General features: G+C 43.7%; 1 protein-coding gene across 1 annotated transcript in view; it reads left to right on the forward strand.

Annotated features, from left to right (window-relative positions):
• Positions 1–22,451, forward strand: part of SPHK2 (sphingosine kinase 2) — a 273,568-nt gene that overhangs the window by 82,159 nt on the left and 168,958 nt on the right. The window contains exon 5 of the mRNA XM_086930400.1: positions 11,379–11,473. Within this exon, the coding sequence (XP_086786526.1) occupies positions 11,379–11,473 (95 nt within the window). The remainder of the gene's footprint in view (positions 1–11,378; positions 11,474–22,451) is intronic.

Below are 22,451 nucleotides of genomic sequence, written 5' to 3' on the forward strand. Positions count from 1 at the left end.
GTGCCAAGTTTTAATGGATCAGTAATGATCCCTATTCAGATGTAAACTGGAGTTTGTGCCCAGTTAACCGTTGGCGTTGTAAGATGAATATGAGCATCCGTCTTAAAAATGGAAACTATTTGCACTATTGTTAACAATTTAATTCTGCTCCACTGGGTGTACTTTACAAATATACCTAGGGTTTTTGTATATATGATACACAACCTCAGCTGTATATTAGCTTGAGATGTGGAAGTGCCTCTCTTCAGTCTAAAGGGCATTCTGGCTCTGCCAGCAGGGCTGATGTGGTCATTTTTAGGTCGAGCCTGGGCAGTGCATGCGCAGCGAGGCATGCTGTATTGAGGTAGGGACTTGAAGCTGCGCAGTCTCTGCCCACATTTTTCATTGGCTTGTGCCATTGCTCTGTGGCTGTTCATTGATAAAAAGGCTTAGTAGTACCTCCTTAGTACCGCCTTGTCTCACTTTTTAACCTCCCATGGCGACACCCCCTGTTACTTTTGTTGCTGCTCAGTAGATTTTAATTACAGCCTCAGAGCCCTATTTTCTCAAATAGTTTGTCCGACACACTCTCTCCTAACGCTTTTGTTTATTTTTATAGCCCGCATTGAGTTTAAGCTATTGGCATTGTAAATGACCATGCCTATTTATTTATCTGTTTTAAAAATAACTCCTAAATAAAAGGCTTTGCCATTTACAATGCCAATACCTCAAACTCTCATAAATGTGAGACTTATTGCATTGCAAATGCTTGTTTTTCTGTGGTTTTTTTAGTCAGCCTATTTTTTGTTTGCTGTACCAGTTTTTACTGTTTATTTTCCTAATCGTACCACAAACATTGCTTAAAGTACATGCAGTCTTCCATACCTTGCAAAACACCTAACAACATTTCTGTACGAGTTCAAAACAGCAAATATGGGCCACCTTTTAGCTATCTGGTTCGCCTTTGGGGGGTGACACTTCTAGTTTGGCTCACAGGCCTAGTCTTTGCCCCATTCTGACCCGGTCTGTCAAGCAGAGCACTAACCCACTCGGTCTCCTTCCTCAAATCAGTGATGGACTGTTACTTGTTTATATCATTGTTCACATAGCCAAGTGCACAACCGTTGCTGTTTAATGAAAAGCTGCAAGGCAAATACAGATTTTTAGGTCTTGCCTGACCCAGCGCATGCGCTGATCCGGCGAGACTTTTAGTAAGGGCTTCAAAAAATGCTACCATGGCCGGCCTACAGCTTGCGTGCATGTGCGCGAGCGTGCGCTTACGAGCAGAGGATATGGCTTTCCTTGTCATGCTCATTAAGCGCATCGCTTGCCGCGCTTGATTGCGATTACTTTCTCTTGCGCGGCCGCTTTGCTGTTCTCAGTGAGCCAGTATTTTCGCGGCCACGTTACTTTCTTCTTGGCCTCTCACTTGGACTACTACTTTTTTCAATTCCCTTTAATTTCTCTTTTATACATCTTTGTTTCTGTTTCCATCCCTCTTTTTTGCCTTCTGTCGTTTATTCCTTCTGTCACCAGCAGTCTTTCTCCAACCTGTTTCTTGTATATTTTATCTATTATTTTAATTTGTTTCCTTTTGCCATATTACATTTCGTCCTCTCCCTTACAAATATTACCTTTCTCCCCTCACCTTTCATCTTTACTTTCTTCTTCTATCCTCCTCCTTTTCTCTAGTTTATAGCAAACTCTCCTTTCTCTCTTCTACCTCGTCCTTTCTTCTCCCATATCCCCCCTTCGTGTTCTCTCGCCTTGCTGTTTTTCTGTTCTCTCTCCCCAAAACCCCCACCTCTCCCTTCACTCGCTCTCCCTCCTCTCATTCTCCACTCCCTCCCCCACCCACCTTTGGAGTGAGGGAAGCAGACGTTCCTTTGCCTGTATTCTGGCGGAGCTCCTGCACCTCCTCCCGCATTATATTCCATATCCAGAGATAAGTATCACTCTGACTTGTTTTCATTTTGTTTTTTGGGACTGCTTGCACCCGGTTAGTGGGGGACCAGGCAGTATGTCACTGCTTCCGGGAGGTGCTATTGCTGCCGCCAGGCTTCATTCGCATAAAACATATGTCCGGGAGTTTTTTGCGCCTGTTTACCATTAAATCCTAGCACTAAAATAAAAGCAGCCTCGGGTTGTGGTTACTCGCCAGTCAATGTCCTCATATAATCACACATTTGCACTGATTTAGAGATTCAGGAAGGATCTCTATTCTTGTACTATGTTTGGGAAAAAAAATTCTGGATTACTTTATTTTAAAACGCTGGTTTTAGCATCCCCGAAATGCTAAGAAAAAAGTCAATATTTGGTGGTGGCTGTTGGGCGAACTTACCATAGTGGCTTTTCAGAGCTTGCAGATCCCTGGCATGGGTGCACCATGCTCCTTTAAACTCCAGTGACTGGGGCGTGTTTACATTCTCATGCTTCAGACATCCACCCTCAGACGCCAGTATTGTGGGGCTGGAGCAATGTTATTCTAAAGCGTGTGTGGGGATGTCTGACAATCCCACAAGCTGCAGCTCTGAAAGGAACGGGAGAGACCTGAACATTGCCAGGCATTTAAAATCAATTCTTGTCCTTGAATTATTGATGGTGCACAATTTAGAGTTATTAATATATGTTGCGAAGTTTGGAGCCACACTTTGCAAATTAACATGTCAAAGGTATTCAAAAGTGCAATGATCTGATTCTATTATGCACTAAAGGAAACTAAATGCAAATAAAAACACCGACATCTTTAGCATTTCATATTGGCATCACTCAAATCCTCATTTATGCTCTTCTGAGCATTTCAAGCGGTTTTATCATTTTGCAGTTCATTGGTATCTTCAAATCTCTCCTCCCAAGAAAGAATTACTCAGGGCTCTCAATTTTCCAAGGCCCATGGGTGTGTGGGTCATCCAGAACAGTGCTTTTCATTCTGTGAATTGTAGTCCTGGTTTTATAATTAGGGCTCCCGTTTTTCCGTTTTTACGGATTTATACATATAAATACAGACGGAAATTGACATTTCCTTCTTCTGTATTTATATGTATAAACGGCAAAATACGTCTAAATGTTGCTGCGCTCGCTGCTGTGCTCCAGTGCAGAGTTTCTTTGACACGCCCCCGTTCCAGGAAATACCTTCAATCCTTTCCAATCAGGGTCTTTTGGTGTCTTCATGTGGGCCTATGGGCGCAGGGTCTTTCAGTGACGATTTTGCCCCTCAGCCTATCCTGTTACAAGTCGGAATTACTTGCTGTGGCGGCTCTGCATGCAGTGCGTGGGCCGCACAGTTGGGGGCATCACCTCGGCTCTCGGAGCGCAGGCACCGAGTGGAGGAGTGACTGAATCACCCTGGGTGCCCCTGCACTGATTCCCCTGCCAGGGGCACGTGAGCCTGTATGGTTTCTCTGCGATGCTCCGGCCTTAGGGTTGTAAGTGATGCTCTCCTCCGTCATCCCCCTTCTCAGTCTACCTCGACTGACCTCATGTAGAAAGTACCCTAACCAGATCCTCACCGCCCACCCCCCCATAAGTCTCCTACCAGCCCCCTTCTGAACTTCCCGAAGCCAGGAGTGCACAAGCCCGGGTGCTTGTAAAACACAAACTCGAGAGGCACCCAGAAGTTTTCAAAGACAGTGTAGCCATGCTCCATTATCTGGAACGGTGTCTCTGCCACACAGCGCAGTATAATAAGTTATTATACTTTGAAAGCAGCTTCCTGACTTTTTACACTGCCTTCTCCTTCTCGACATGTTAATGCATTCTCTACATAACATTCATTTTTTCCCCACTCAGACTGAATGGACTATAGAAAAAAAGAATTTGCAACAAAATGTCGATATAAAAGACAACACTTACAAATTATGTAAGGATAAATACAATTCACTCAGAATGTCTTGTGAACAGAATTCCCCTAGGGTGGAAAAAAGTTTCCTGCTTTCCCTCTTAGGTTAAAACTGTACATGTGTGACTTTGATGCAGGTCTCCCGAACACAGGGCCTCTTCCAAACTATGGGTCACTCAAGGGTCACAATACTTCTAAAACACAAGACTTCTCATGCCAAAAAAACATTTCTCTTTCGATGGAGCTTCCAAAACCATGTCAATGTTTTTACTAAAAAAAGGAAAGGTTTTACTAGACAAATAGAGTACTTCAAACTAAGGGGCTGATTAGGATGGAGGATTTTCCGCATCCTCCGGGCCGGCGGAAGCCACCGCCGGCCTGGAGGATGCGGAAAATCCTCTGCGGACCCACCAAGACCCACCGCCACATTAGGATGGCTGGTGGGTCCTGGTTTCCGTCCGCAGCTTTTCCACCGCGGCTGGCTTACAACCGCGGCGGAAAAGCACTAATATGGTGACGGTGTCTCTCAGACACCGTCAGCCAGATTAGGATGTGCTTGGAAACATGCTTTTCCGCGGCGGCTTTTCCGCCGTGGAAAATCATGTGTAACTTCACTGCAGGGGCCCGTTGCGGGCCCCCTAGGTGAAGGGGGGGTGGGGGGTGCACATGGGGGGTACCTATGGTACCCCCCTGCATTTGTATGCAGTAAGCGGCAGGCACCGCGCGGTGCCTGCCACTTTCTACATACAAATGAAATGCATGCATTTTTAACATTGCAGCGGGTGCAGCTTGAAGCCGCACCCGCCGCAATGTTAACAAGCATTGGAAATGCAATAGGTCTCGCAGTAGGAAAGTTTGAGCTATAGGTGTTATTTATTTTTTTGTTTTTTATTTATGTGTTGTTTTTTCTAAATAGCTAAATTAATAGCTTTCTTATTTACAAAGCCAATAGTTATAATTTTTGTAAATGTGACACCTCTAGCATTTGTAAAGCAACATGTTTTGTATTAACGGGACTTATATGTGACTTATATGTATTGATATAAAAAAAATCAATGGCTTTAAAAAACAATTAATAATTAATACGTAAATAAAATGGATTTTATTTTATATTGCCAATAGCTTAACGTTTATTAAATATATTTAGTGAAGATGCTGTGGTTGCGCTGAGTGAGGGTGAGTGAGGGTGAGTGAGGGTGAGTGAGGGTGAGTGAGGGTGAGTGAGGGTGAGTGAGGGTGAGTGAGGGTGAGTGAGGGTGGGTGAGGGTGGGTGAGGGTGAGTGAGGGTGGGTGAGGGTGAGTGAGTGAGGGTGAGTGAGTGAGGGTGAGTAAGTGAGGGTGAGTGAGTGAGGGTGAGGGGGTGAGGGGTTGAGGGTGAGTGGGGGTGAGGTGTTGAGGGTGAGTGAGGGTGAGGGTGAGTGAGGGTGAGGGTGAGGTGTTGAGGGTGAGGTGTTGAGGGTGAGTGAGGGTGAGGGGTTGAGGGTGAGTGAGGGTGAGGGTGAGTGAGGGTGAGGGTGAGGGTGAGTGAGGGTGAGGGTGAGTGAGGGTGAGGGTGAGGGTGAGTGAGGGTGAGGGTGAGGGGTTGAGGGTGAGGGGTTGAGGGTGAGTGAGGGTGAGGGGTTGAGGGTGAGTGAGGGTGAGGGGTTGAGGGTGAGTGAGGGTGAGGGGTTGAGGGTGAGTGAGGGTGAGGGGTTGAGGGTGAGGGGTTGAGGGTGGGTGAGGGTTGAGGGTGAGTGAGGGTGAGGGGTTGAGGGTGAGTGAGGGTGAGGGTTGAGGGTGGGTGAGGGTGAGTGAGGGTGAGTGAGGCTGAGGGGTTGAGGGTGAGTGAGGGTGAGTGAGAGTGAGGGTGAGTGAGAGTGAGGGTGAGTGAGAGTGAGGGTGAGTGAGAGTGAGGGTGAGTGAGAGTGAGGGTGAGTGAGAGTGAGGGTGAGGCTGAGGGGTTGAGGGTGAGGGGTTGAGGTTGAGTGAGGGTAAGTGAGGGTGAGTGAGGGTGAGTGAGGGTGAGTGAGGGTGAGCGAGGGTGAGCGAGGGTGAGTGAGGGTGAGTGAGTGAGGGTGAAGGGTTGAGGGTGAGTGAGGGTGAGTGAGGGTGGGTGAGGTTGAGGGTGAGGGGTTGAGGGTGAGTGAGGGTGAGGGGTTGAGGGTGAGTGAGGGTGTTGGCTATTGTGCGCCGGGGTTTACACTACTTCAGTTAGGGCCGCACACTGCATGTCAGAGAAGAGAGAGAAGGGGAAGGGGGAGGAGAAATGCGACACGGCGGGCAGGGGAGGGGGCGGAGCGGGGAGAGGGAACAGACGGAGGGAAGGCAGATAAGGGGAGTGGGGAGGAGAAATGCGACACGGCGGGCAGGGGAGGGGGCGGAGCGGGGGCCTACGTGTGTGATTAAAAAAAGATCAGAATAAACCATGTTTGTGGGCTGAGTCTGCATGGCGATGTTGAAAGCTTAATTTGCTGTGTTTAATTTGGGGTTGAAAGCAATGTGGGAAAGAGGAGAGGAAGTGAGCAGGCAGACACAGAAGCAAAACAGTCTGTGTAGCTGCCTTTAAAAGAGTGGCGGAAATGTCAGGGGGTCTCGAGGAGCCCCTGCAGGATGAGGTAAAGGTGTTTATCAAAGAGGCATTGAAAGGGTTAGCTCACCCCAGTAGGCAGTTGTCTGTCCTTGAGACATTTCAAAGGCATTTGCGGGCAGACCTGGACTCTGTGAGATCTCATGGAAGGGCTGGATGTTTACACCAAGAGGCTCACTGAGGTCATCAAAGTGTTGCCGCCAAAGTGATTGCGGGCGCTTAATGAGATGTATACCTCTCGGGTGGCCTTTGGTGGAGGGGGCTGGTCTGTACTCCTGCAGTCTGACTGGCGAGCGGCAGAAAGAAAATACTGCTTTTGTATGCGTTCGTTTGGAACGGCTTGGCTTCCATGTTAATTTGTAGTGGGTAAGGCAGTGGCACTCGGAGCCCTGACTGGCTATATTGTGTGCATTTGGGTGGACCTGCGCCGGTTACCAGTCTTTGAAGGCAGATAAGGGGAGGGGGGAGGAGAAATGCGACACGGCGGGCAGGGGAGGGGGCGGAGCGGGGGCCTACGTGTGTGATTAAAAAAAGATCAGAATAAACCATGTTTGTGGGCTGGGTCTGCATGGCGATGTTGAAAGCTTAATTTGCTGTGTTTAATTTGGGGTTGAAAGCAATGTGGGAAAGAGGAGAGGAAGTGAGCAGGCAGACACAGAAGCAAAACAGTCTGTGTAGCTGCCTTTAAAAGAGTGGCGGAAATGTCAGGGGGTCTCGAGGAGCCCCTGCAGGATGAGGTAAAGGTGTTTATCAAAGAGGCATTGAAAGGGTTAGCTCACCCCAGTAGGCAGTTGTCTGTCCTTGAGAGACATTTCAAAGGCATTTGCGGGCAGACCTGGACTCTGTGAGGGCTCATGGAAGGGCTGGATGTTTACACCAAGAGGCTCACTGAGGTCATCAAAGTGTTGCCGCCAAAGTGATTGCGGGCGCTTAATGAGATGTATACCTCTCGGGTGGCCTTTGGTGGAGGGGGCTGGTCTGTACTCCTGCAGTCTGACTGGCGAGCGGCAGAAAGAAAATACTGCTTTTGTATGCGTTCGTTTGGAACGGCTTGGCTTCCATGTTAATTTGTAGTGGGTAAGGCAGTGGCACTCGGAGCCCTGACTGGCTATATTGTGTGCATTTGGGTGGACCTGCGCCGGTTACCAGTCTTTGCACTGGTGGGGACGAGCTGCTCCTTTGACTGGTTTTCGAAGCACTTGTTCACAAGTGGGACTGTCGAACCTAATGTTTAGTACGTTTCGCAGTTGGTGTGTTTATAGGACGATATTCCTCAAGAAAACCTGGACATATGGAGGCTAAGAAGTGACGCAAGAGACTGCATGTTTTGCAGTCCCGTCAGCAAGATAACGCAGTCACAGATCCTGGGTCAAAAATAATACTTATGTTTTCGCTTGTAATATTGTATGCAGCGTTTTTTTGTTTTTTTACATACTAGCAAGTTGTTACTCTTCAAGAAACTGAGGATGCAAATGACTAAATACAAATATAAACAAGGCAGGCGGCTGGGGGGAGGAGAAATGCGACGCGACCAGGCAGGGGAGGGGGCGGAGCGGGGGTGTGGGAGGAGTGCGGGAACAGACGGGAGGGGAGGAGAGTAGGAGGAGGAGTAGGGGAGGCACGGCCTAGCGGCCGTGCAATCAAGAAGTGAGGGGGCGGGAGAGTAGGCAAGGCAGGCGGCTGGGGCCATGTGCACGCGCTTTTAAGCTCAATGCGCATGCGCATTGAGCTTAAAAGTCACGGGCACTGCAAGGAATCGCCACGATTCCTTGCAAGTTGGGGAAAGAGTGGATAAGTCCCAATACTCTCGCTTGCTCGATGCGCATGCGCATCGACAGGCGAGACCTAAAAATAGAGGATGTGACCGCCAAGGTGGCGGTCACATCCTAATTGCTCAGGAGGGAACTCCGCATGCCATGCGGACGTTCCCTCCTGCTCTGGGGTCGCGGACGGACGCAAGTCCGTCCGCGATCCTAATGACCCCCTTAATTTGACGTTTTAAACAAAACTAGGACACGGGAACAGAAAGATGCACTACGAGCAAGTCTAGGTCTGTAACACATTCGGGGACACAAAATACAACTTCTGCTTTACAGCAGTTTTACTACCGAGAGATCTGACATGTCAGGGTTTTGAAATGGGCCGTGACCACTTTGCACAACTATGCTTTTATAGTTGGTTGCATATATATATAAGCAACCAACTATAAAAGCATAGTTGTGCAAAGTGGTCACGGCCCATTATATATATATATATATATATATATATATATATATATATATATATATATATATATATATATATATATATATATATATATATATATATATATATATATATATATATATATATATATATATATATATATATATATTCAAAGCTGTGGATTTTTTTTAAACACTGGCAAATTCTTGAAACCATTTCTGGAGAGTGTAAGCTCCCCAAACTATGATTTGAAAGCCTTGACGTCAACAGTAGCCAAACTCTTCACAAGGCGCGGGGAAGATGGGACATATTGACAGGAAGTGACATGCACAACCAAAAGTCGGGAGTCCAGAGTGTGGTGTCATAAATGGCATTTATTGAATCTGATCAATATTAAGGGCTACTTACACCAGTGCAGCTGCCACTGCGACATCTGCTGGAGGATCGCCACAGCCGTAGTGAGCCTGCCCGCCTGATACATACACAAACTCGAGAGGCACCCAGAAGTTTTCAAAGACAGTGTAGCCATGCTCCATTATCTGGAATGGTGTCTCTGCCACACAGCGCTAAAATAGCATGCGTAGCCGCAGTGAGGGCCTGGGACGTCACTCTCTTGGTGCGAGCGCAGTGTGAATATGAGTGCTTTGGGTAGTCTGCCTGGGAATGGGGATGTCTGTGTGGAATATTGTGTTGCTGTTGCTAAGTACAGATGACCACTATGGCAGAAGCTTTGGAAAGTTCTGTAAGAGATGTGTACAATGGCAAAGTTTTCAGAGGAATGTATTGCTTTGACCAATAACAACCGGGTGCTGGTGTGCATTGTCAATTTAAATAAATGCGGAAAAATACTAGTTGTAGCGGTGTCTTTTGCTTGTGGCAAAAATAAATGTGGTTAAATACAGAAAAAATGCCCAAAAAATAAATATGGATAAATACAGACGGAAATGGCAAAAAAATAAATACCATAAAACCGGGAGCCCTATTTATAATGGTCTAAATGGAACAATAGGCCCCAGAATACAATGCAAAAAACCTTCGCTGGATGAGCTACTTGCGCATGTATCCGGAAAACTTGAGCACGCGGGACTTTCTGCATTTATGCTTCGAGTATTTCCTGTGCTTTCAAGGCAGTTTTTACTTGGAATGACAAGGGACATGTAGGAAATGTTTGGGGACATTTGAGAAAATAAAGCACCCAGTCTTCTTAAATTGAAAAAAGTTATTGAATAACCATATATGTTGTATTTGTCATTGTCCACCCCTCCTGTTCCAAATCAAAGCAGATGGTTTTAAGCCGAAACAGAGTCTTATTACTTTGTCGGCAATTACAGCTCTACCATGTAACACGACTCATGTAAGGTACAATTTCCCCCTCATCCTCCATCTCCCTGCATTCTCTGCTTCCAAAACACCACAGAGACGAAGTTTAGCTAGTAATCCACTTGTGATTTTTCTGAGACTGGAATTAATCCACTACTCATTTTTTTTTACTATTGGTAATGTTTTCCTGGGCTCCGTGAACTCAAACCAAGTTTTTTTGGTATGGATTCGGATCCTTCTTTGTGCACTGGCACAGAAGAGTTGATGGGGCCAGGGAGGGGAGCACATGGGCACTTTGGAGTCCAGATATTGGGCCTGATTCCAGCAAGTGGCGTTTATTGATCAGAGTCTGTCTCTTTTTTTGCTGCAAGCGGATGACTGCCTCTGACATCAAAATAAACTACAGAAAACTCTACCCTGGCTGGTGTGAAAAATTTTCTGGCATTTTGTGGGCACCTTTACACATCAAATTGATCAGATCAAGTGTTTCATCGCCTTGTTGACCTCCGGATGTGGTCCTCTATATCCGTTTCTGATGCAACCCTTGCCAACCAAATGCTTTCCGGCATGAGATTCACTGCTGGCAGCTACTAATAAACTGGAAGCTTAAACCCCCACTTCCCATGCCTTTGCTGGTACGGGCAGCAAGATCCACATCGAATGCAGTGACAGTCCTGACACACAAAGATACAGCAAAGGCATTTTAACAGTGTCAGCCATACACCACACTGCTGCAGAAACTCCACAGTTTAAGATCTTTTTGTGATTTGGTTATGTTGGGGATTTGTTTCTCAGTTCTAGATTGAACAAGGAATACTTTCTTCCATTCCAGCATCCATCTTGGAAAAGGAGAAAATGAATAAGAGGAAACGATGCACAGCTTGATTGTTCTGCTAAGTATTTTGTAGTGAGCCAAAGTGTCCTCTTTTTGCAAAAATGGCAGATTGTGTGTTTTTAGAAGGCCGCTGGACAAGAGTTACAGAGGCAATACAGTTGCACTGAGAATAAGAGTACCCCAACCACTTGTGACAGCAAGCATTGGCATATCTGAAGGTCTCACCTTTGGGACCTTATAAGTATTTAATTCTGCAGCACAATATCCTTGGTGCAACATCAACTGTTGCATTGCTAAACACTTATAATGTCCCAAAAGCGAGACCTATTGGCTATGCCAATGCTTGTTGAAATGAGTCATGAGGCACAATACAATGTTAAGCTTTCTGCTTCATTCTGTATTAACAAGCTTCATTGTTGTAAAGATGTTCATATTCCTTGAATTGTGACTGTGAAAATGTGTTCTGTTTTGCATAGAACTGTTATAAGTGTAAAATATGTTAGTGTTTCTTTCAGACAAACTAGATTTTAGTTCACTTTTAAATCAAGAACAAAACCTGCAGAGAAAAGTGCTGGTGGTTTATATATTTTGGTGTTTTTCTTCACCTGGTGGATTTATTTTTTGTGTTCTTGCAGAGCGACAGAACCATGCTCGTGAACTGGTGCAGGGCATCAACATGGCCGAGTGGGATGGGATCGTCATTATCTCAGGAGATGGGCTGCTCTTCGAGGTAACCACGCTTGTCTGTATCTGACATGTATAGTGTGTACCTGGCTACCGAGCAGCTGAGCGCTCCCAGGGCAGGGGGTAACAAACAAAGGGTGGCACAGCAGGGAGGCCTGTGGGCAGTGTGTGTCAGGGGAGCAAAGGGTGTGCGTAGGTGAGATGGTCTTACTTGGGCTTTGACCAAGAATGAGCAGCATGTTTACCAAGGGGGACAGGATGTCCCTTTTGTGTGTGATGCAACTCCGCCACTGCCACCTTTAGCCAGTTCACCCAGTAGGATCACCACTTGACCGTATTTTTTGCCGAACTGGCCTGTGTTTTTAAGTTCAAGCCTGTAAAAATGTTCAGAAAAGCAATGAAACACAGTATCTTCCCCTTCTTAAACATAAACCTAAAATGGCAAGCAAGAACTGAAATCCGTGAACTACCATTTGAGTTGTCTAAATAGTTTCCAACGATTAGTAGAGCAAACCTTGAGAGGCAGGACTGCTACGGTGCAAAATAATCCTGAAAATCATACTTGAATTCTTTTACACCTACCAACCCTTGGCTGTTCTAGAGTAGCAAAATGTAAACAAATGATATATTATCTATTCTAAGCAAGGTGGCAACCCTGTCACCAAGCCACTGCAGTGTCTTGCAGCAGGTTTCTACAAACGTCAGCATAGCTGCAGGACTTGGCAAAGCCACAGCACTTGCCTCTTGAAGAAGAATTGAATGCCTGTTAGCTCATCATCCTTAAGTTGTGCTGTCGGTATCGAGCACAAATGATATTATTGCCAAAATGTATATAACTGTTCAATGATATGTATATGCTTCTTTCCCCACATATCTATGCCATCTTTTCATGTTGTCTAGGGCACAGACTCTTGCCATGTGGTCTCATAAACAGACTATCCTTGTGGGTGTTTTATTTATTTATTTATATAACGCAATATCCACCCAAAAGTATTGGAGCCCTTTACTTGAGCACAAGTTAAATTACACAAGACCATATTCTGTTTTTAAATGACTGGCCCAGACTCACAGGATATTGAGCCGATGCTGAGGCTCAAATTTGGCTTCCCAGTTTCAAAGTGTCAGCTCCAGGCGTGATGCCATATGTTCTCCCTTGTCACCCCCTACTTTGTCCATTTCTTCTGATAATGTGTTATTATGTATTTGTTAATAATGTACCATTTGATGCGTTTCCTCTTAATTCATGGTTGTTTACTGTGTGGTGTATCAAGCAGTGCTTGCTGAATTGCTGTCCCTTCAGCCAGGACTTCAATGAGGTTGTTGGCTTTCCTTTTCAATTGTCCTTTCTCTGCTGTTGACCTTTCTATCATGTTTTGACTCAACTTCTGGCCTTGGGTGCTCTCAATCAGAGCCTGCATATAGCTGTTTGCGTCATGGTGCACACTATACTAGTGCAGCAATTTGTCTCTGCATTTTAGCGTATTTAAACTGGTGTTGGCTAGATAGTTTTTTATTAACCCATTCTGCACGTCCTAGCCCATTCCCCCTCAGTGATCGGCTCATACGAACAATCTTGCCATTTTTCTGTTCTATAATGCTGACCACAGCACAACTCCTCTTTTAACGATATATTGTTAGACATGGCTTTTTCAGCGGGTTTACCCCTAGACCTTTTGCTTTTTAACATCCTGCTTTTAACCCTGTTTCTGTTGGTTTTGAGACTCTGGGCTCTTTACCACTGATATTCAGTGCTAAAGTGTATATGCTCACCAGATAAGTTATGTTATGGATTGGTGTTTCCATGATTGGCATTTTTTATTTACTCGTCAGACCCTAGTATAGTGCACTGTGTGTGCCCAAGGACTGTAAATCAAATGCTGCTAGTGGTCCTGCAGCACTGATTTTGCCACCCACATGAGCAACCTGTAAATGTAACTCAGACCTGCCACTGTAGTGTCTGCACGCAGTTTTTAACTGCCATGTCAACCTGACAAGTGCACCCACTTGCCAGGCCCTAACCTTCCCTTTTCTTACATAGGTCACCCCTAAGGTAGGCGCAAGGTACCCCCTCTGGGCAGGGTGCAATGTATGTGAAAGGTAGGATATTCCCTGATGTGTGTGTGGCATGTTCTATTGGTGAAATACTGCCAATTTCATTTTTCACTATTGAATGGCTATCAGTCCCATAGGATAGAATGGGAGTTTATTTATAACATCTTATAAATATAACTTCGCAACAAGATAGAAAGATGGAGTTTTTAGTATGCCTGAACTCGGAATATAACTAATCCTCTTGTAGCAAAGATGATTTTTATTTTATGTGTTTGAAAATACCACTTTTAGAAAATTGGTATCTTCTTGCACAGCCATCGTGTGTCCCTCTGCTTGTTAGAGTATTGACTGTCTGGCTTCAGAGTGACAGGGGCTGAGGATGTGCTTTCTCTCAGATGGCCTCTGGGGGGGGTGATGTGTGTCTTGCCTTTCTTGAATGAGGTCGAGCTGGGCTGAATAGACCTGGGATGCATTCAGAGAAGTTTTCATTCACGAGCAACTGAATAGGCCTGTTCTGCATTTAGAGTGGAGGGAGGAGATTTCCCTTGCACTTAAATAGGCCGAGTCTACCCTGGACAATGCTGTCAACACCTCCTGCCAGGAAGCTGCACACGAGGGGACAGAACTGGTTTTGGCTGAGCAAAGAGCATCTCTGCTACCAGAGAACAAAGGAATTTGTGCTATAAAATGTGGGGCTCTGACCCCAGAACTTTAGATTACTGCTGAACTAAGGAACCTGCCAGGAACAAGGGCTGGAAAAGCTGCCAGGAGAAACTGCCAACTTTGCTGCGTGCACTGCTGTGTTGGCCTGCTGCTTACTGCTTCTGTCTTAGGCAGGGAAAGGACTGGATTGTACTTTCATCATCCTGCTGTTAGAGTTTTCTCCAAGGACTTGTAGAGCTTGCCTCCTGTTGGAAGTCTCGCGGAGATAAAAGGCTTCAGGGAACTCGCTGGAATAGAGGAACCTGGGTTGGCCTGCAGTTGCTGCTTCTGCCTTGGACAGTGTAAGGACTACCTAACCTTTCTCCAACTTGTTACTGAGTATCTCCGAAGGGTTGTAATTGAGCTTGCCTCCTGTTCATGAAGTCTCAGGGACAGCAAAAACTTTACTCACCTTCGGGAACCATCTCTGGAATCGTTGGTTTCAGGTGCCACAAGGCGGAAAAGCAGCTGGCTCTGTGTCCTGAAAGCATCGCAAAGGGCACCGCCCGATCTTGCACCACAACCCTTGTAGTGTAGTTCCTATTTTCCCAATAGGCTCTGCGCATTGGAATAACATAAACAGCAGTGTAGACGTAGGACTGAGGTCTTCTAGGTCTCTACTGACTATGTTAGACTTAATTTAGGTTTGCGCCAGCTAGCTCAGAGGTCACTGGAAACTTTCTTGAATGAATGGGGAGAGATCAGCTTCCCTGGCACAGACAAGAAGGGATTCAGCTTCCGACAACCGCATAAACATGACAACTTTGCTCCCCCAGAATAAGAGTAAATCTCTAGAGTCGTGTGAAAACAATAGACAGCTATTTCACTCAGTCAGATGTGCATACTTAGTTTCACCAGAGTGCAGAGAATAGAGAGACGGGCGTTTCCAATAAAAAGTATTATTTATTGAGCAGTCTTCCTTCTCATGCAAGAGAAATGAATTGCCACAATTGCAATACTTAATATAAAGTAAAGTGCGTACAGTAAAAGGAGTATTCTGAAATAATACTGTAAAAGTACTGATATGGTTTCTTAGCTATAAAACACTTTAAAATGGATAAACTATATACATACATATATACATAGGCTAATGTGCTCAACTGGTGCTTCTAAAATACGCCTACCCCGGTGTACCTGACCTAAGCCTAATACGTGGGAAGGAGTAAGTAAGTAGCAGTTTAAGTTAAGTTGTTTTTGCCAAGAATCTGGTTCAAGAATTCTCTCTAAGGGTTTAGTCAGCACTGTGCTTTTGGAATAGAATGTAGGAGATCTGGTATCTCTTTCTCAGGACTCGATATCCCAGTCACCCGCAAGGGTAGGCTGGAAACGCCGGAGCTGGATTTTCTCGGCAGGAGAAAAGAGCGTTTTTCTCAGCGCATCAAAGAGGAGGGGCAGCGTCCGTGGGTTTTTCGCATCTGCTGGGCTCTTGGCAAGTAGATCGCTGCTCTGCTCCAAAACCACCACCGTTTGTTGCTTAAGGCAACGTTGGTATATTTATACCTGAAAGGTGCCGAGTTTGACGTAAGGTTTGGACATAAGACGTCAATAAAGATGTCACTAAGAACTGGCCATTCTTACAGTGCTCGCATGAGTTCTATTACAAATCAAAACAAAGCAAGTGGGGATTTCCCAGGTTGCTGGAGGTTTGGTGTGTTGAAAGAACTCGTTGTGCTTTCTAGGAATCTAAGGAAGTAGCTTTTGCCGTGCCTTGGACTGCAAGGGCGATTTACTGAAATATGGATCTGATTCTTATGCCATTATAGGGATATTATTGATTATAGCCGTACAAGGGCATAAAATGGTAATATTGATTCAGGTTCCTAGATAAAAACACAATACCCACTCCACGATCTAATGTCCATCATTACTAAAAAACTAAGCCATAGTAAACATGTAAAGGTGCATGTGTATTCCAACCCACCCCAAAATACATTTTTGCATTTGAAATGGTGTATGCGAAATACACGAAAGATTATTGGTACTGTACGTTTTTTAAGCAGTGTAATCATTCAGTAAAAAAAGGATGCATATATATTTAGCTGAACAATTTGCGAAAATTACACATGAAATGTCTCTTAATACAGAAAAGAGGGTTGAGACTTTCATCACATATAAATGCAATTGCTTGTGCTTGTGCTATAGGCTGAGGTAATATTTTGTCTCTAGATTTACTAAAAATAGAAGCTCTGTTCTTTAAGAATAGTTCTACTTTGAGCAGAGTACATGTGCCAAAAAAAGGTAAATATTTTGGAATTTGGAAAAAAAGTAATTTCGTTTTCAGGGGAAAAAATAGTTCCAAATGTTTTCAGTAGCTTTTCTTTATCAAAGCTGAAGGCCGAATTCAGAGTTCAGGGGAACGCTGTGTGCCGGTGTCCTTAAAAAGTTATTCTTTCTGTTCAGGGGTGAACATTACTTCAGACAGATGTGCAAAAAAACAGTCTACAGCTTCAGGTGAAAGTTCGACCATGGTTAAAAATGCTGTAACCGGGCAGTCGTGAGAATGATTGCTATCATCGATGTCAGGATCAGCAATGCTCACAGAAGGTCGTACCTGGGTGATGTTGCTCTCATTTCTTGCTTCACTCCCACCTAATCGTAGTGGTGAAGTTTCAACGAATGCCGTCATCAGGATACCGCTGGGGACAACACGATGCATGAGCTGTTACAGGACTTAGCAAAGTATCGATATCCATTGGTACTGCTGATTGTAGTGTAAGACAGGTGTCCAACACGCATTCTTCTACGCATAGCATACATCGAAGCACAGGTAAGATGCAGTTCTGCCATATAGGTCTGAATGAAAGAAACCAGGTCATATTCAGATCTCTTAGCCGGGCTAATCCAAGGACTTTAGTTATGCGGTCCCGATAGCATATAGCTAGGATCGTTTCTTCCAGCTTTACTTTTCCTTCAAATGTTACCAAATGCACATGTCACTTTCTGTGTTGCAAGTTTCCTTACAGCCGCTTATAGAGGAAGAAACAAAAGAATCCCTAGAACTGTATTGTTTTAAACTAAAATTGCACTAACATATTAATTTTAACCTAATTTTAAATATTTTATGGCGTCTTAATATTTGACTTTTTTAAGATGTGTAAATAAATGTATTGTGGGTGCTTTCAAAATATTTTAAAAGTATGTATTACCTTTGCCTTTTATGATTTTAACAAAAATCGAATAAAGTGTATTTTGACTGGCTAGGATCGTTTCTTCCATTGTTGCTGGAGTCATGTCTGCGTTTTGGCTTGACATATCGGAGCAGAAGGGTCAAAAATAAAATTCCTGCTACGAGTTTTAAAAGTAGTGGTAGGCTGCCAAAGACAGAATGGACAAAATTGGGAAAGATGCCCAGGACTGCTTAGAAGGGTTTTAACAGTCCCGAAAAAATTGTCTTAAATACATGTGCGATACCACTGGCATCAGACATATTTAGGATTTGGCTTAGCATTTCTACGAAATGCACCGGGCAATTAGTTGATAAAAGTGTATGTATCTCTGCTGTTGTCCTTGCAACTTGAAGATCTACGTTTCTTTTGATGACTTTATAGGCACTGTTGTCTGTAAAAGAACAGACTTCATTCTGCTTAAAGTATCAATTCGTATAGAAGAGATATTCAAGGACGGCCAAATCGTCGGCTCTGTATCAGGAGTGCCGTTTGGATACAATACTTGCATATAGCAAGTGACCATGGAACTAACGCTTACGCGATATGCTTTCCCTGGCACCATGCCACAACAGCAGTGGTCCGTTATTAGAACGTAACTCCCATTAGAAAGTTGTCTAAAGAATGGCTCTATTTGTGTTGCAGGTGTGCCGTGCTTCTGGCATGAAAGGTTATTTGAAGTCCCTTCACAGGCCCCATGTAAATTAATACCTTGGCACAGAAGTATACCACTTAGTGATCATTTACAATTATTACCACTAAGAAATACATTCTGGTTTTTGTCACTATAACATGTGTGTGTATAAGGTAATTCCATGATGACTTAATGTACCCTTTACCCAACCTTTCATACTGGCCTGCTGGCATATACTCTTGGCATTTTTTAAATTGGAAAGTTGTTATCGAAATTGTGAATATTCTGTGTATTATCCATTCAATGACAGGTCTTTCTGACATTGTCAATGGTAATTTCTCGAGTTTTTCAATGCTCAGAATTGTATAGTCTGCTCCTTTTTGTGCCAAACTGATTTGTTTATCAGTAAGGTTAAAGGTAGAGAACAATGACGTTGTGTTGATTAAACGCCACGGCACATAGCCCGAACGCAGGTTTTGCAACGTCTAGCCTAGCTGTACAATAGAACGTAATTAGGACTGACCATGTTGTAACATTAGCAAGTCCTGATCTATTATATCGACAGCAGATGATACAATACTGTCCTGTGAATATATTCTGGAGGACAGAGTCATTAACCCATTGTCCACAACAGAAAGTGATTTTTCCAAATTGGTACGATTAATTTCTCGTATTTTCTCTGCTGTCTCAATTTAAGTCACTTTCCAAGCTTTGTTGTACGCAGCGTATATACTGGCCGCTATGAAACGTTTTTGACACTGTTTGCGTGGTCCCATTATGAAATCGCGCCAGTCAGCACCGTCTTTAAGTAAAGTCAAGTGTTGCTTAATTTCTGCCAGTGTGGATGTCTGTAGCCATTCAAGGCATAGTTTCCCTACACTGTATGTTGTTACTATCCCTGGATGTTGCCTCTTGGAGTATCTAGGGTCTGGTCTGGTCATTTTTAACCCCTGTATTTTGTTCAGGAATCTATCTTGACAGTTGTTTGTGACTGTTGGTCAGATTAACCACTGTTTCCAATCAGGATGTGTTCTGTTTTGATGTAAAATTTGGGATACGTCTATCTATATCTGTGGTTGTATTATCAGGTATTGGCTTTGGAATAGACGGTTTGTTTAAGTCTTTAATCTTGGCTAGGCCAAGACAAGTAGTATGTTGATGGGTGTCATTCAAGAACATTATTTGTTCTGGGATCATGCAGGCTCGAAATAATGCTTCTAAACCTTGGACCTGCCATTCTTTTGTACCCGAGATGGTTTTTGTTTCAATGTTGTTTTTCTAGAAATCAAAACCAAATGTAATCATTTTTTCATAAAATGTTTCCGAATAAATCAATTTAGTATTTGTCAGCATAGTTTTTGTCCCTGTTTTATCTAACAGTTTGTAATTAAATGTTTCTGCATCACTTGTGTTAAACCCTGAGAAGTATGGGAATTTCTCATAGAATGTTTTCGAACTGCTTTTAGGTGGAGTTGCACAATGTTCCCATTGATTATATTTAAAAACATTTCTAGGTTGAGCAGATTTATGCAAATAGTGATGTGCATAGTGGTTATAGCAATACATATGTTCATAGTTCCATGAACCCTGTAAATAATCATGTTCTGTAAATTTTGCTGACATTACTAAATCTGACATCATACTATTTATGCTTTAAAAGTCCCAATCATCAGAGAATGTACTTGGTTTTACAAAGTCACTTAATGAAACCTTAAACTGATGAGGATATTTCAAGAGTTTGACCGGGCCATAGATTTCGTAATCCGTTTTGTCCCAAACTACCCCACCGGGTATTGGAATGGCTGTGACATTCACTGATGATAGTTCTCTTTTCTCGATGTGAGGTGACTTGTGTGGCTTTAGGACCAAGTTGATGTTCTGACTTGCTGTGTCCATTGTACTATATTTTCCCTCAATGAATTTTCCCAAACAAAGTACCATGATGAGCCAAAGCAGGAGAAAAAGTACACCTAACACAATCCAAAATTCAATCCATGGAGAAATCAGATATGTTTCTTTGAGTTGATGAAAGAGTTCTGTTGCTTTGTCTTTAAAAGTTTTTGTTATCGGCTTTTCTTCCAGTTCGCTCGGATCTTCAGAAAAGTTATCGAAATTTATGAAGTAGTCAGATGCAGTTCTGTCAATTGTTGGAATTGCTTTTTCAGTTTTACTTTCATTAGCATGGTCTGAGGCTACATCGTTGTAGACTGGTGTTTCTTGACGAACTGTTTCAATTTGGGTTTCAAGAGGCACAAGTTCAATGGCATTGTTGCATAGTCCTTTTTTTTTTATTCACTGCAGGTTTATCAAATGTGATTAATCTCTCAGTTTGAACCTCTTGGATTGTAGCAAATTTTGGTATTCTGCTATTTCTTGGGAGTCCACTGGGCCTACTACTTATTATTGGCCACATGATTGTGGTTTTACCAGGTCGATGGATACAACTCGGTTCTCCTTTTTACCAGCAAAGGGCGGTAGTACAACTGATCTTGTTCGGCTGACTGCCAAGACAGGTACTGCTTTTCTGTAAGAAGGCCCAAATTCCTTCTTCACCGCAATCTTCTCTCTGACCAGATCCCCAATCTTTGGAATCCAGACAGGTCTTGCTGGGACAGGTGGTGTATCTTCAGTGGTTGTTGGCTGTTGTTTTAACTTTATGTTGCTCAGGGCTTTTCTTGTTTCATTTAAGTCCTGTAAAACAGCCAAACGATCTTTGATGTCAAAGCATTTTTCTTATCTTCTACCACTGAAGTTTGACTATCTAAATCCTGAATATACATTCTAGTTCCGAATAATAGTTCGTACGGGCTGAAACCTTTTAGAGAATTTCTTGGCAGATTGTTAAGAATACATTGGACACTTGTTAAATGTTGGACCCGCCCATCACCCGAACCTAGTACCTCTGCCGTTATAGATTGCTTTATGTCTCAGTTTTTTCTTTCCACAATCCCGTTTCCCTCAGGATGGAAGGGACAAGAGTACCGCAATGCAATGCCCATGCCGGTCATGGCCTCCTTATAAGCTCTAGAGCTAAAAGCAGGACCCTGTTCAGAATGTAGCATGCCAATTGTGTATGTGCAGATAAAGACTCGCAAATCTTTTATAACAGTTCTGGCGTCAGCCGAGCGCTGGGGCCACATTTTTAAGTGGATCTAGTCTTAAAAGAAATTATTGGGACGCTGGATTTTACGTATAGATAGCCTTATGCTAACTACAGAAATGGCCATGGCAATACTCCGGTTGGCTCGTTACTGCGATCTCTGTTGCAGTTTGAACAGCTCTTTGCAAATTTGTAATGTTGCAGGCTCATCCCCGGCCACCAGTATTCTGATTGTAATTCTGTCAGAGATTCCTTGATCTGTTTGTGCCTCGGACCTTCACCCATGTGTGCGTCTGCTATTAATAAGACTCTCCTGTTCGTGTTTGGAATTACTCTATACCCCACTCCAGGGATTCGAGCAAAAGGAAAGGAGTTTGCGTCAATTACGTATTTATAATTGAGTGGATAGTTCACGGGTAGTGCTGCACAGTCGTCTTTTGAAGAAATTTTTACCGCCAGCATGGTTTCCCCGTCTATGTATTTTTCTGAACGCTTTTTTGTGGCTACGGAAGCCGGTTTAGTTGCTTCCGCTGTGGCTGTATTAGCCAATGAATTCCCTGCAACGTGAACGCCATCACGTCGATGACTCAGAGTGTGTATCACGTGAGTCTTCTGTAGTTCTTTCTGTAAAAGAACTACTTGTTCCCAAAGCATTTTATGCTTGATTGTGGCACCTGTGTCATCTTTGTAATTGTTTTGAACCCAGTTCTGCAAGTCATTATTGTAAGATTTTACGCAGAAATACGAATCGCATACTATTAGTGTCGGGAATTCACGATCGGCATTTTCTAGCGCCATCTTTAAAGGTCTGATTTCAGCTCTCTGAGCCGAACAGTTTCTCAGTGATTCAGTTTTTGTTATTTTTGTTCTGAATTTACCACAGCGCCAGCGACCTTTAACAATCTCGCATGCTGCATTGTAGGATTTATTTTCCATATTGTAATGTTGTACAAATCTGTCTGTATAGATTATACAAGAGTATTGTTGGAGAGGCTGAATTTCCTGTATCCATTTTGGATCTAGTGCCACCGTTTTTAGATTAACTGGGGTGAATAACGCCTCAAAGGCTGATTCTGCTGTAAAAACAGTTCTTCTTTTGCCTTGGGCTTCGGCTCTTTCTTTTGCTACAGCCGTCTGAACCCCTTTTACAGTATTTTCTGTAAGACTGAATGTTTTTTCTGCTTGTGTGTACAAATGTGATTTGTAAGCTATTGGTACCGTTTCTCCCTCATTAGGTCAGGTACGTGAATCCGCATCTTCCTGGTATGACTCGGATTACAAGGTTGCGTGTATTGTCACGAGTTTCTAATTTTGTTTTAGCTAACATGTCTGTTTGCAATGATCTCAAAATTTCTGTGTGTTTCTGAATCCA

This window comes from Lissotriton vulgaris, chromosome 7 (assembly GCF_964263255.1).
Source record: "Lissotriton vulgaris chromosome 7, aLisVul1.2, whole genome shotgun sequence".
Lineage (NCBI taxonomy): Eukaryota > Metazoa > Chordata > Amphibia > Caudata > Salamandridae > Lissotriton > Lissotriton vulgaris.